The sequence below is a fragment of the Anopheles merus genome, chromosome 3R (genome assembly GCF_017562075.2).
Source record: "Anopheles merus strain MAF chromosome 3R, AmerM5.1, whole genome shotgun sequence".
NCBI classification, from domain to species: domain Eukaryota; kingdom Metazoa; phylum Arthropoda; class Insecta; order Diptera; family Culicidae; genus Anopheles; species Anopheles merus.
In genome coordinates this window covers 30,226,570-30,242,590 of record NC_054084.1, presented here as the reverse complement: position 1 = coordinate 30,242,590, position 16,021 = coordinate 30,226,570, and the positions used below count along the sequence as shown (strand labels likewise).

The window sequence follows — 16,021 nt, the reverse complement described above, 5'->3', positions numbered from 1 at the left end:
GAAGCCGATTTCGAACTCGACTCCGGAGCCGAATTCGGACTCGACTCCGGAATCGGAATTAACCTGAAAATCGCAATTGTCCCCGATAACGGAATCAGGATTGACTTCATAAATGGAATAAAATGAGAAAATAAGAAGTTTCAGAAGCGAAATCAGTCCGAGAATCTCCATGAGAATGGATCGTTTACATGTAAATTTTGATTCTTTGCGACTATCAATAAGTAGCATCGTTGGACCAAAACGCCTATTTTTATGGAGATGCCAAAACCGACTCCGTTTCGAAGCCGAACATGATTTCGGAGTCAATTCCGATTCCACAGCCGATTCCAATTCCGGAACCATTTCCAGACCTGCTATCCGTAATAGATTCCAGAAAACTTCGTAGCTAGCCGGAATTGATTCCGACAAAAAACGTAATTTTCCCATCACTAAACCACAGGAGTTCAATGACAAGGATATTGCAAAGCTCGAAGAAGTTTTGGGGTTAAAGGTCAACAACTTTAAACGAAAAAAATACGTTGGTAAGCAATTGTCCATATATTTTTTTTAGAAATTGTAATTATTAAACTCTTTATATAATTAATTTTCTTGTTAAAAAATTCTCCTTTTTCCATAGTGCTACGTGATACGCTCTCGCTCTCACCAAACCGTTCGGCTCTCACCGTAACCGAAACGGAGGGGAACGTGCTGTTCACGACTCGCGGCATCTCCGTGGCCATTGTGTGTTGCCAACTTCCGTCCGGTGCGGTCGTGATCGTCATCTGCTCCTGTGCGTGCCCGGCGTGCGTGCGTGCGTGTGTGTGTGTGTGTACGCACTGTTTGTGGCGTGGTCGATCGTACGCCGCCATTCGCTGTGTAAAGGGGAGGATGTAACTGTGCCGGGGCGGAACGTCGATCGACACCCGTCCGCCCGCGCCCGTTCGGTGAAGGGAAGCTGACACACTGATCGCTGCAAAAAGTGTGTCTGTGTTCGTGTCTGAGTGTGTGGAACAAAACCAGTGTTGTGCGCCGGCCGGATAGAATCCGTCTGTGTATCTACCACCAATACCATCTGTCCACCGGATTACGACGACGACGACGACGACGGCGGCGTAAGTGTGTGTATTTATTGTTTCTGTTTTGCTCCGCACCGCTCTCTGCAAGAGAAGAAGCCCCACTGGGTACCGGCGGCCGACCGTGCAAATGTCAGTGTCCTTTTGATTTCGTTGGTGGCCGAGGGTGCTCGTGTGGGCCTACTCCTTCTGGAGCAAGATTGTATTACTAGAAGTGTTTGTTTGTGTGCGAGCGTGCGCGTGTTACCATCTAAGTAGGCGAGCGATAGTAGTGTAACGCGCCCTGTGTTACCTTGAGTTTGGGGTGTCGCGCCGCCGTTTTTCACCGGATCGAAGTGTGCACCGTTGTGTTGTTTTATTTGGATGTTTTCACATCGGTTAGCGAGCGCTGTTGCGGTTTGCCGATGTTGGCACGTGGAATTGTGTCCCCGGCGGTAGTGAAGCACTGTTCGACGGTGACTGGCATCGATCGATCGTTTGATCAGTGAGAGTGTAGGTAGAGTAGTGCTACGGAGTTCACCGATTTTAATTTGACAGGTAAGTTACAGTGGGGCGGGATTCATGCAACAATGGTAGCAATCGAATAACAGAATAACGAACGTGTGAATCATTCTTAGTGGTACGGCGTAGTAGAGCGCTTCATCCAAACCTGGACTCCTGGGGCAAGTTATTTTCATCCGACGTGACAAATTTTTATGATTAAAATCCGCTCACACGCGCGCGTAGGTATGACTCAATACAGCCCAGCCTGCTAGATGTCCGTTTAATGCACACAGGTGACCCTCCACACGCACACACACACACACACAGCTGCGTTCGTGATCGTTTTATGTTTCATTTCTGCCGCGCACAAATGTGCACCCTCCCTTGCACAGTGGATTATTTTGCCGGGTTGGGTGCATTTTTAGAATTGTTTTGCCGTGACACCAGTCTCTCTGTGTGTGGCTGTGGCTTTTACCCGGCTGATAGTATTGTGACTGGATTTGTGTGTGCATGTGCATGGATTAGAACGAAAGTGTTGCGAGTGTGACTACTCTGTTTGTATTGTGTTTGCGGCATTTGTGTCATTAAGCGCTGTAATAATTTTCCTTTTTTTGTGATATCTCACAGAATAATCCACTGAACGAATCTTTGAATTGAACTTGGCCTTTTCTTATTAGTAGGTGGTCAAGGTTCTAAGAAGATCTTCAGCTGTTTTGATTTAAGACGATACGATACACCTGGTCTGATTTGAATTAAACTCAATTGGACTGATCCTTTGGTTGAGTTGTCAAATCACTCCAATAAACCGGAATGGACCAGGTCCTGTTTATGGATGAAGGCAATAAGATAAGGCTTCTACTAAGACAAAAGTACGTTTATTTAACATTGTATAGCATAATTCTCAAAGTCGGTCTGGTGGTACAGTCGTCAACTCGTACAACTTAACAACATGCCCGGCATGGGTTCAAGCTCCGAATGGACCGTGCTGCGGACTGACTATCCTGCTATGGGGGGATATCATCAAATAGCCCATTAGTGGTACAGAGGCAGGCCTTGACCGACGACAGGTTTGTTGAGCCAAAGAAGAATAAGATAGCATAATTTACAACAGAAAGGATCATCTCTCTCTCATGATAACGTTTTATTTCGAGCAAAAATGCGGCCACTTTTGCGCAACAATGCCCGTTTTTGGTATTATCTTGCGGTATTATTAGGAATAAAAACTGTTCAAAGTTATCTTTTTTTAAAAATCAGATATATTATTATTATCTCTTCTTGATGGATAGCCTCACTTATTTTACTCCATGGCTTATTTTACTGGCTTAAAAAAGTCAGTGATTATTGGCTAAAAAAGAGATATTTTCATCCATTAGGGAACGGGAATTGAACAAAGTCGAACTGAACAATGTCCGGTGCTTATACCTGTTACACCACCGGGCCATCTTCCATGAGCCGTGTCTCTGGCGGGGTTTTATTTCATAGCTCCCAGTCAATCTAACCCAATCAATCTGGGCCTTTGGTATCAATACCAAGACATACTATTGATTAAAAGAATTATAAAAAATAAGATAAATCAAAAAGAAACTCAATATATTGAAAACAAGGATATAAGATGTTTAGTAAGTTGTATTAAAAGGCTGAACAATAGTCTAGAGAAGATGGAAGGACACTTTAAGCAATTCCCATTGCAGTACATAACGAAGAAGTGTCTGTTAAGTTTAAACTCATTTTGAGTACATAATTTCACCTATTTTTTTTTTTAAATACACCCTTGGAATCGCTTCCCGAGCTCACATCGCCGCGAGAGCCGTTATTGTGACCTACTTTTTTCTTACAAACACTCCCTCTCCTCAATTGCATTGTCTAGCCACACACCTTGCTGCTGCTACGCACCCTTTCGTCCAATGTCACTCATCAGCGAAAGTGTTCTGCTATCATCAAGACACACTGATTCACTGCCCTGCACATTCTCAAGTGTTGGCTGAGAATCGTCACGAATGATTGTACAGCCAATAACTCCGCCAAGAAGCAATGACAACAGCAGCTTTGCGCAAGTGTGCTGGTAGGGTAGCACACTTCGCAGCATGCTGCGATAAATACTTCGGAGATATTAGAAGCAAGGGATTTAGAATTTCGAAAAACAATGGTAATGGCCTACTAATGCTGCAACCATTTGGTCGCGAAAGGGGATTATTTATCCCCCTTAACCCCTCTTTTTGCGTTTTATTTCGAAATATTCAAAAGATCGCAACGTATAAGAGCGAAGGGACCGGTTTCTACGCGCACACAACGGCTGTTGTTTGGATTAGTTTCGAATTTAGTAAACAAACGCCGGTTTCAAATGCGCCCGTGTGCTTGTATAGCAGCACTACCGTGTTGAAACCGTTTTCGTCGCGATATTGTGCGATTATTATTAGTAGAAATAAAGCTGCTTTACGACTGCGTTGGCTTATCGACTGCGTGCTTCGTATCTATTATCAAAATTAATCTTTCTAGGAACAGGACTCATTTCTGCGTGCGATTAGATAGATTTCGAACGTTGGACGTTTTATTTGCAACAGTTTTATCAACGGTTGCAGTCTTATTGTACTTGAACAGTCAAAATGACGCAATTGTTTTACTACGCTAATACTTCTGCCATCGGTTGTTCGCCACGCGTGTGTTGGGAGATATACACACCAAGTGAAGCAACGGCGCGCCGACGATCAAGATCGCTGCTCCGGAGGGGGGAATCGGTGGGTGAATCAAAACCTTGATACCGTGAAGGTCGTTCCGTTAGAATACACCCCGTCGAACTGTTCGCTGTTGTTTGCTGCTGCGTTCTCGTTGCGTTAGAAGGGCAAGTGAAATATTTATGCCATCTTGAGCGGCGAGTAAAGCCGCATTTAGTCGGGCAACGTTTGTTTGGAGTGAAGGGGTCGGCTTTGGAATTTGTATCAAGTTCAGGGAAGTTTGCCGAGGTGAAGAGTTGTAGCTTGAAGCAAGCATAAAATGGTCTTGAGCTTAAAATGTCTTGAAGTTCGTAGAAAATGGAAGATGCTTCCAATTCCAAGAAGTATTAGTGGGTTTGAGGTACGTTGGACTTTGTCTTTGCTAGTCCATCCAAACCTTATCAAACACGGAACCAAAAACAGTGAGGCCTATCAATGATAGTGATGATAAAGCAAGTCCAAGGCTCAAAAACACCTCTCCTTGCGTTTGGATTAGGGGTATTTACTATCTCCTTCCCAAATCAGTCACCACCGAAAGTGGCCGTACTTGACCGCAAATCTTACCCTTTCCGCAAGAGGTCTTCCTTGAGGGTTTGTTTTGGGGCGATCAAAAAACTACCCAAAACTAGACAACCGGTTGCACTTGGATCACTCCCGGGCGGAGAATGCAAGAGATAGTTTGGCAAGGTAGCTTCTCCAGACAGGGGAGCAGTTGAAGGTTCGCAACCCCGTCCGCAACAAACCCAACAGCAACAAGGGCAAGGTCAATTGGACAAACATCGCTTGCGTGTGAGATTGCTACTGTAGGAGAGGGTCTTTCGCTGTCATAATTGAATGTTATGGTACCGGTTTCTGATGGGTGATGTGGCCCTCTGGTGCCACTGCAATGATACTGATTTGTTGCCTATTTCTTTGTAATATTTGATGCGTGCTTTAACACACAACGTCTTGCTTGATATGAATGGCGCACATCACATAATGAACATGCGTAATGTACTCACGTGTGGAGTTCTTTCCATAAAGATAAACACACACTCTATCGGACGGCGGGGCATACCAGTGTCTAGCACGTTTTTGTAAGTTTCGTTTCGCTTGGCACGATCGTGCTCTCGTGTCTACCCTGTCCCTCAGCATCATAAACGCTTTTCGTTGTTCTACTGGTCCGATGACGTCAACCGAGAGATTACTGTGTACTGGCGGGTGAACTAAACAATTGCGGCAAAGATAGCTTTCAGTACACGAACAATGGAGGTCGCTTAATGATAAAATTATGTTTTGTGTTTTGAGTGAAGTTTCAATCATTAATAGCCCTTTTTTCGGAGGATATCTAACGTAATGTTCTATTATAGATTATTTTGATGCATTAGGTTCTTGTAGTAAGGTCGATTAAACATCAGTTTCTTCATTATCGCTGTTTATAATTCTGCTTCTAATTAATGTTATAAGGGGACACAAACACTGCCATAAACAACATTTGTCAGTTACTCAACTTTTTGTACAAATTCAAGGCTGGCTAGATAGACTACAGGTGGGTCCTTAGCTCAGATTTTGGTAGCCAAGATGGATTGCGATTTCTATGGAAATTCGCAGATAGGGAGTTAGGTTTGCTAAGGACTTTGTATGAGTTGCTAAGTAACTTTGGACTCCCTAGCTGTCAAATGAAAATTTGTCAAAGTACACTGGACGGACCGACCTATAGTAATTAATGAACCTTGTATAAATTCTGAAAAAATAACCCTTTTGGTTTTCTTTTCTTTCTTTCTTTCAGTTTACCACTGCAGAGCAGTGCTTCGTCTACCTCTCCGTTTGCTGCGTTGTTTGTGTACGCACAAGCCGATCCACCGCCCTCTTTAACGGATGCACCACAGACAGGGCTGGCGGAAACATTGCGCGCACTCCAAACGTGATGAAAGTTGGGAAAAGCGATACAAACGCGTAACAAAAAAAGTAAAAAAAAAGTACAAAGAAAAACTCTTTAAAGAAGAGCACCCGGGTAAGAGTGGTGAGTGCAGCAGTGGGTGTGAGTGCATTGCAGCAGCTACGGCGCCACTTGCGATAAGTGAAGCGTGGTGAAGGAAGTGAAAATTTGACCCGAAAATATCAGAAAAGTGTGTGATTGTAGTGGAAAAAAAAATCAAATTTCTATCAGTTCAGTTTTTCCTCCGCAAAATGATCATTTTTTGAAGTTTGTGTGTGTGTGTGTGTTTTTTTTTTTGTTATTTTATTGCAGTAAGCAGCACGTGCAAGAGTGATGTTGAGTGAAAATTAGCAAAAAAAGAATAGAATTATCAAAAAAGAAGAGAAAACATAGTTGGCTTAGAAACGGAAGATTTTTCCAACGTGTACCAGCCAGTTAGTGTGTGTGTGTGTATGTGTAGTAGCCCTTGGATGCCAATCAAGCAGCAACCTCAGTATGCCAAATGTTGTTTTCCCCCTCCCTGGAGCAGTATCGTGCAAACAAAGTAAAAGTGTTTTTTGAGATGAATTTTTCGTAAAGCCTCTGTTTGTACCGAAGCGGTGGAAAAAGCAGCGTGAAGAGAATTACGTGATAGAATTGTTTGAAAAGAGTTGCGCATTTTTGTCTGCGGGAAGGTGAAACGATCACCATAACACAAACCGCACGCAGTTCCGGTGCAGTCGTCGGTCGTCCAGCTGCTTCCCGGATGGATCGATCAGCTAGCGGAAGCAGTTAGTAGCGTTGAAGCTTCGGGACACATACCTCAACACTGTTCCAAGTTCATCATCATCATCATCATCATCATCACATGAGCATCACAGTAAAGGTATGAGGATTACTTCATAATTGTGTTTTCGCCTTCGAAACAGAGCCAAAGATGAAACACACGGTCCCCGGGGTGACGGGTGGCAAATGATTTCCATCAACCCAAGCTCAAAAGACGTTTGTGTTTATGTGAAGTTTGTGTCGAGAATTTGCCTCGCAAGATATTTTCACCATTAGTTTGAACGCAAATTTATAGCTTCTTTTCATGTGGCGGGAAATGGGTGGGAGAGGGTGAAGACACCACCACCACCTGCACACATGTTGTGGGCCATATTTGCTTCTCCGAGGATCCGGTTGGATTATAAATGCGTTATTTACACGCGCCCAGTGACCGGCAATGGGGGTTTGATGATGAGTTCGTTTGAGGTAGGAAGAAGTTCTTTTCAAATATCTGGCCGATGTTTATAAATTATTTCGGCAGCTCAGGAAAGATGATGCGTTTTTGTATTTGCACGAAAAATCAACCTTTTAATGTGTTTACGATCGATTGTTGTCTTTCGGTGGAAGAGCGTCTTTTTTTGAATGATTTAATGCCTTCGTTCGGGGGTATTCTTTGAAGTGTTGGATTTTGTTCGAAGTTTGGATGGATAAGGGAAATTAATGGCTCATTAATGTCTTAACATTTGTTCTGAGGAAGGCATCATAATTCATAAAGCATGTTTGGTCATAAAATTTCCGGAAGCAGACCAGCAATTGGATAATGCTCATTTACGAATTATGAGTCAATTGGTCACGCAAACGATTAGCACGTCCAAGTCCTATCGATATAGATGATTTATTTTTTGCTGTATTGTATGTTTACGATCGCAAAGCAGTAAATTGTGCAGCTGACCATAATGAAAGCATTTTTTACTGCTCATAAAACATCTCCACAAAACTACTACTACTGACGTGTCTGGTTTACTCATGCATTCATTCATAAATAGATTTTCAATCGCTTCAACTAAATCTCTCGAAAGCTTCACCCAGCCCTCTCTTCAATCATCTAACAGACAGTTTTGAACTGTCAGTACAAGAGGCGGACGCCCAGTGGCCAATTATTAGTAGTAGCATGATAGGGATCCCCCCCCCCCCCCCCGAATGCTGCCATGTTGCAACATGTTTTGTGTGCTGTGGCGTCTCCTGTGCGTTTCGTTGGGGTTAAAACTATTTTTAAACGCGTAAAGCAACAGTGTGCTGACCTCATCCACAGGCGGCCGGTCCCATTGGGAATAATATTTACACCCAACCAAACGCGCAAGCGGGCTGGTAGTAACTTGTGATGAGCTAAAGTGAAACCGGTGTTAACTGTCACTTGCCGATGTCACCGGTGGTCATTTAAACACGTAAAGGTGGGTTTGTGTGTGTGTGTGTGTGTTGTAATATGGTGAACGGCGTCATAATTTCTTTGATGAGTGATTTTCGACATTTTTGAAATATTCCTTCCATTGCTATGGCCTTTTGAATTGGACAGGAAGTTACATTTTTTTTTAAATCATAATTAGCTTGTTCAGAAAATTGCATTGATGGCTTAATTGAAGTAGGCGATGCAATGCTACATTCAAATGATACGTTAAATCTTGGGAAGGAAAATCAACAGTTGTTTTAGAGCATTTAGGGAATTAAATAGCATTAAATGGAGACTGAAAACGTTAAATCATCCAGAAAAAATGGCAATAGAAACAAAAGATGATTTCTAGTCAAAGTACTACCAAGTAGCACTAAGTAGTACTAAATTGAGTTAAAAAAATAAAACATATTGGTGATAAAAAAAATCTCACACTTCAGAATTTCTGTTTTTTAATACACTTTTTGTCTACATATTGATTAATTGATTTGTCATTTATTATGTGGTGTACGTTGTATCTCTTTTATCATTTGGTGTAATCAATTTTGAACCTTATATTTACACTTTGAAGAGTTTTTTTTTTTTGGTGAAAAAACCAGCTTATAGATATTCTGTTTTAATAATTGTACCTGTTTACCTTTTCAGTTTAATATTCGTTACATTTTGTTAATCTTGAAGATTTAATGTCTTATTCGTACGTTTGAATCATTTTCTGCGAGTTGCTGTGCAACCTAAACCATAATAATTACCTTAATTGGGGGCGGTCCTGTGGTACAGTCGTCAAGTCGAACGATTCAATAACATGCCCGTCATGTGTTCAAGCCTAGAATGGACCGTGCATGACCAAGGATGAAGTGCATGTAGCAAGGATATGACTATCCGGCAGCGTGGTACTGAATAAAGTGTTAAAAGCCTGTATGGGCCGGCATGTCCGCGTACGACGTTTACGCCAAATAGAAGAAGAAGAAAAGAATTAGCTTAATTGTTTTTGTTACCCTAATAACTACAAAATAGTACAATAAACACCACGTTTGCAGAACATTTATTGCAAATTTTTAACTGTATTGCAAATCACAGTCAAGGAAAAGCTAGTAAAAATCTTCTCAAATATAATTTGTTTGTAATGCACTGAGAAGAAATCACATTTTGGTTAGAAAAGCTGACGACAGAAAACGAAGTTTTCTTTACATTGATTACAAACTATGAACCATAGACAAATCTTATCGTTGTAACGAAATGAAACTAAAAGGCAATAAAATTGCATCTTGCTGTAACAAGCTTGTACGCAATAAAACCTTAAACAAATTAAAATTAATTACATCATAAAACCGTGTAAACGACGTATTGAGTTTACAGCCTATTCTTTTGCTGCGCCCTTTTATCCACTGGCAATTTTCTCTTTAAATGTTCATTTTCGTGTTCCATATGGTCGTGTGCGGCGGTGGCGCGGTACCTTTCGATGGATGTGTGTTTTAAGGTTTCTTCACTGACGGTGACCGACACACCGAGTATCACCACCATTACACCCTGCGCGCATTAACCTTGCACAGCTGATACAAAAACCGTGCATGAGGACGGGTAGGATTGCACCCTCTCCTACCCATTACCATTGTGCGATGCACAAACCGGATGACATTGCAGCCCTTTGGTGGATTGTCGCGACACAAAACACGATCGTCATCGTACATGCAACTCTGCGAATGTGTGTGTGTCATTGGAAGTAAAAAAAAAGTACGTCGTCTTCCATTGGAGTTCCGTTTTTTTGGTTTTGTTGCTTTAACTAACCCACCTACCCCTGGTTAAGGTGCAGTGGGTATCGAATTCATGTTTCCCATGCGCCATGGTGAGGGGCCTTGTGCCATGTGAAGGTTTTCTTTTTCGCCTCCTTCCAGGTCTTAGGGTGGGTCAGAAATTTTAAGGGTTTTTTTGTTGTTTTGTTTTCCATTCAGTTTTTGTTGTTGTTGTTTTAGAGTCACCAGACGACTGCAGGCAGGACGGCAGAAGAAGTGGTGAAGGTGTTTCAATCGATAATCAGAGAAGTTGCCGGTTGTTTGCCAAAAAAGAAAGACCAACTTTTATTGGGTGTGAAACGAAGGTTTTGGAAGAAGGCTATGAATGTGCAATCGTTTCAATTTAATTCGTTTTTATACTTTTAGTTTTAGTGAAGAGATTTTGTTTTAGTTTTTGGGAGCAAGGACACAAACCAACCACCCTGTCTGAAGGTTACGGTATTCCCCTGCGCGTTCGTTGTGAATATATCAAGATAATCAATTCACGGTACACTTCGATGCGATGGTTAAAGCATTTGCTGACACGAGGGACGATGTAATTGCAGCACTCCAATGAATGAGGTTATTTGTACGAGATGTTGTATGATTTATTACACACACACACATTGGGATACTACTGGAACGGCTAGATCGAGGAAATCTACCCGCGCGAACGTCTTAAGTGCATCTTGGCGCTTCACAGCAGTCTACACCAAGAACCAAAGTTCTCAGAGCAGCACTGCAGTGCTTATCAGTGAAATGGGACCTTAAAGGCGAAGAAAGTCAAACAGAATGACACGTCCAGCAGCAGCAGCAGCAGCAGCAACAGCGGCCGGCGTGTGTCCGCTTCGCTTCCGAATTTATAATTCATTCCAACCGCTCTGCGGGACAAAGACCGGCAACTGGCGCGACTACGCGAAATCATGTCATGTCTCTGCGATTGCACTGCATTTATAAATCATGCTTAAAACCATTCCCCCGTTTCTAACGTATTGCCCTCCCTTACTTTGTACAGTGAATCGATAGTATTGATTTTGCTGGAGTATGTGGGACCAATTGGGTTGAACTTCTAGAGTTGCATATTGTAACACACATTGGCACAAAGATTACATGATGCTTTGATTTTTCGTCTAGGACGAACTGTAGTTGTTTGAGAAAAAGAAGGTTTCTCTCTACATGAATTGTTTGCTTGCAGAGTCTGTGACTCAATGCCCTTCCTCAATGTCTGGCGTGGCCAGTAAACCAACCCGTCCACGCGTCAGCGCGATAACCTTTCGAGCCGTGACTGTAACAGCCAAACTGTGAAATGGCATTCAACTCCAATCCTCTTTTGATTCCCCAGCGGCCCATAGACACAGCGTTGGATTTTCTTCACATTGCCAAAATATTTGAAACAAATGTTGCTCTGTGTGCGAGTGTGTGTCTCGAGTGTCCAGAACGCGATCGATTTGCATAAACCTGCGTAGGAATTCATTTTTCATTGGTTACGTGAATTGTTATTTTTTTCGCTTTCCGAGTTGTTCAACGGGCGCAGATTTATGCTGGCTTTGCGGTGTTGCTGCCACTGCTGCTCCCCGTGTTCGCCGGCAATGATGATGTCATCCAGCTGATTAGCGAGTGTTCTTTGACTGTGGTCGCGTTTTTTTTTGTTGTATATACCACTGGCCGCGGGTTTAGTTTGTAATATTTGCACGAGTGTGTCGTTTTTAGCCATTGTAAGCAGGTTCATGGCGCTGGAAGGAAGGAAGGAAAAAGTGGGTAACACTGGGTGTGGTGTGGATAGAAGGTTAGGGTTTTAAAGGTTTAGTGAACACATTTGTATTATTGTATATTTAATTTGATGATACATTTGTAAACATATTTCCAGTTACTGTCTCTGGAATTACATGTCTTCTTCGTGAGTAAGGTTTGGGGCAAGGTCTGGTTTAGAAAGTTCAATCAGTTAACAGTTGAAGAGAACATCTGTATTGTGCTTTATTCGATGTAACTAGCACATTTACAACATTCGTTGAGGTGAAGAGGCTTATTGACACAGTATTATGATTATTATTGTCTATTTACTATTGATTGTTAGCAAAGCCTCCAATGGTAATGCGACGTGTATAACTCGTTTCTAAATTCTTATCTAAAACATATACCTTTAATTATTTACAAGGTTGCAGTTGAGGTCAAGTTCAACGATGGTGTATATAGATTCATACGAGTTGATTACTGTTGTTGGTGAGTCATTCGATCCAAATTCTATTGACCTAAATTCAAAAGCAAATGTTAAATTGTAAATATTGAAAAGTATCGAAATTGTGTTCACAGTTGAAGTTCATACAATGAGTTCGATTGATCAGTTTCCCATAACTTGAAGGAACGAAGTAGCTACAATTTGAAAGAATAATTTTTGAGCACTTAGACCAACGATAAGAGCGTATCAAAGTAATCTTTGTGTGATGGGAGGTAGCTAAAAATTGTGAAGATTGAGCATTTTGTGGCTAATGTTCTCAAGGTCACAGGTATTCCTCTGCTTGAGTTAATCGGATGTCGGATGCGACTTCAAATAGCTACAATAGCTGTTTGTCTTCAAATAAATGCAAATAAAATTATATGTTATTGTTCCAGTAACGATCTTCCTCATTAGCTAGTTCTTTACTCTAGAAAATCTCCGGAAGTAAAGTGACTTCAATTTCTCCAATTGTACCATTTGCTGGAAAAGATTGCCTATCCCTTATTTGAGAGCGATCAGTTCGCACATATGATCGTCATCATTTTTTATAGTTCCTTCCCATGTTTTTACATCGCTAAAAGATGAGTTGTTTGACCATGATGTCATAGATTAGCTCTCTTGGGGCCTGCACATTGCTTCTGCACAGCGCTGTGATACCCCGTGCTGTGCTGTTTGCCGTTTCTATTTCCGAATCCATCTGCTTCCTGATGTGTAAAATGCAGCGTAAATGTCCCGCGGGTGGGCGTTTTTACTGTCCAATAGTAAAAATAATAATAATAATAATGTAAATAATAACACTAAAACCGAACATGTTCTTCCATCGTCCATCGGCTCATCTCACGCCGCCTGTTTGGGCTATCAATTTGAGGTTCGTTCTTTTTCAAACTCCGATTTTGCAATCGTTTGCAATTTGCTAATAGAACGGTTTCGGGCGCGCTTGTTCATGATCGTTTTGTACACAACATTTCGCAACCATGCGACAAACGTAAACAGGGTTGTGTTGGCGAAATCATCACGCAAATGGCGTTTTCGGGAGATTTTTGGGGAATTTTGCAGGGATGACCAACCTGAGCAGCACTGATGTGCTCGCAACACTGGCCAATCCTTTTTTAATTCGCGTGATGGGATACGGAATCACGCTGAGAACACGCAAAGGATAGATGTGATCGTGTTGCGTGTGTGTAGTTTCAGTTTCGGAGCTATGTGGAACTTCAACTTGCATGATAACCTCACTTGCGAAACACGAGATACAGTATGTTGTTGGCATTGGTAGTGAAGCCGATAACGTCCATCACTGTTTGCGGATGGAGATGGGTGGTAGATCGCAACGACTCGTCGTGAAAGCTAGTTAGGGGTTAGCTAATTAACCTAGCTGTGCATTAAAAGATACCTCGGAGATTGGATCTGAGGAAGCAGAAGAAGCAAAAAACCCCAGGTACAAACTTGGGCGGAAATTAGCGATTGGTAGGGAGGCACTTTTCCGTCGTGGTCTTGCCGGGGCTAGTGGTTCTCATTTCGCTCCTAATTACGCTAATGATATGCATGCATGCCGATAGTTCATCAGCCATATGCCGGTCGCGTGCATGGAACGACGACAACCCTGTCCAGTGTGTCTGTGTCTCTCTGTCTCTGTCAGGGTTAATCCGTCATCCGTCAAAGCAGGTATTGAGGTAGCATCACCACCAACAACGTGGTGTCATGTTTGCGTGATGTGTTCTGACCAGCCTGGGGTGCTGGGTGGCATTGATATGGGAGATCGTTCTGTTCTATCTGATACCCTCCCCGTGAGCTTAGTGAGTAATAGCCATGAGAAGCATGGGAAATGGAAGTTTTAGAAGTTGAAGCTTACGTCACGATACGTCACAGTAATCTTAATCTGCCCGTGTGCAATATTGCTAATTAGTGTGCTTCAAAGTTGGAGCTTTTCAGTTTTTCATCTTCATGTTTGTAAGATATTTAGTTGTAGCACACGACTTTCCAACACCTTTTTTTTTTGCTATCTTCGTAAGGATAGTGTAACAAGCAATTTAATTGGATCTGGTGTAGCGAGCTTTCAGGGTAGGCATGTATCGTGCCCGGTAATTGTTATGAATATTCATACTTTAATTGAAAACGGAACGGAATTTCCTGGCTCTTCTCCGCACAACAGGCTCAGAGCTTCTGCGTGAAGTGATTAAAATAGTAGCAAAAAATAGCACACGAAACGAACGGCTAGTGTGTGTGTTTGTGTATGTGTGTGCGTGTGTTGTTAGACCTCAAAGCCAAAAGTGGAGCCGGGCGCACGACGCGCTATCAGGATGGCGTGATTTCACTTTCACCTGAACACCCCGAACAATGACCTTTGCCTTCTGGAAGGTGTTGAAGGAAGGTGTCCGTTCTTTGGGCAGTTGCTTAGGCCTATCGTGAGGTAGTTGGTTGGACATTTGGAAGTTAGGGTTGGTTATACTTTGTTCATTCGATGAATCTATCATTTGTTGTTGAGATATTTGATAATCATCCTAAAGTCTTTAATTAATTAATAAGTCTTTGAAATTAATTTTTTTTTATTCGAATGAAGCTGTTTCTAATTCTATTTCAATCTCCTTACTTTCAGAAGCCAGCTGAATGAGTGCGTACAGTTGATAGAAGGGGCAAACACCTTGCGACACACCTTCCCTCTCGGATATACTGGAACCGGAATCTTCCAACTCGTCCAGAATGGCGAACTACTTCCTGTGCCTTGTTGTTCAACGGTTGGTTCTGCCGCTCATTCTCGCAACATGTAAGTGTGGTATTCGGTGGCTAGCTCTGGGTGTGGCAGAAAGAAAACACAAGAAGTCGGAGAAATCGAGATTTTGGTTGTTTGTGTGTAGGCATTTATCATTAAATTTAATTTACTACCTTTATGGCAAACGAAGGCAGTACCCCACACTCACTGCCTGCCCAGGTCCGGGTGTCGTAAAACTTTCTACCGAGCAAACCGCGTTCTGGTCGCGAATTGTGCTGTGTTGTGACTAACACAATACAAAACGGGAATAGATGGCATGCGAAACAGATCCGGATATACCACGGTTTGATGTGGTAGTTTTTGTGGCGTTGCTTCTTCAAACAAATCAGAACTAAAGGTAAAGGCGTAAGGGAAAGGCGAGTCCTATCAACGCATAAAACACGCGGAAATGTAAACGGAAAGGTCAGGAAGTGTCCAACAAAAGCACCCCTGGGGGAGAGACACGGACGGTTGTTATTTGTTCTGACGGGGTAGGGAAAACTGTGAAGATTCCGGAGCCGCCCGTGATTTTGGACGATAAAGACGATAAGAATATCAAGAAGGATTGGCACGTTTTTCACCAGGTGGGTGTGACGAATGAATGCAACGAAAGGAAAATGATTAAAATGTCAGATAGAAGAACCTCCTTACCACGCTTGTTTGCTGGAGGTGTCGTGATGGTGGGAAAAGAGAGGGCTTTATCATCGGTTTTCGCCCATGGCATGACGTTACACCGGAAGGGGAAGTGATTCCAAATCCGGTGCTGAGCTGGCTGGCCGTCTGACTTGTGTGCTAGTGGGTTGGTTCTCCAAAGCTAGGTCATTGGCACGATGTGTGGAAAGTGTTGGCAGGTGTTTCTACCGGACTTTTCCCAGCGATGGCTTAAAGACACCTTTTGGAAGGAAAATCAATTCTGGTTGATTTCAGGATGATGAA

At 42.5% G+C, this 16,021-nt stretch overlaps 1 protein-coding gene across 3 annotated transcripts in view; it reads left to right on the top strand.

The window, feature by feature from the left end:
• Window positions 1-732: 732 nt before the first annotated feature.
• LOC121598079 (piezo-type mechanosensitive ion channel component) overlaps window positions 733-16,021 on the top strand; it is a 42,161-nt gene continuing 26,872 nt past the window's right edge. For all 3 annotated transcript variants that reach the window (XM_041924620.1, XM_041924622.1, XM_041924621.1), the window contains exons 1-3: window positions 733-1,091; window positions 6,477-7,029; window positions 14,933-15,100. In XM_041924620.1, coding sequence (XP_041780554.1) covers window positions 15,037-15,100 — 64 coding nt within the window. In that variant the 5' untranslated portion in view covers window positions 733-1,091; window positions 6,477-7,029; window positions 14,933-15,036. The remainder of the gene's footprint in view (window positions 1,092-6,476; window positions 7,030-14,932; window positions 15,101-16,021) is intronic.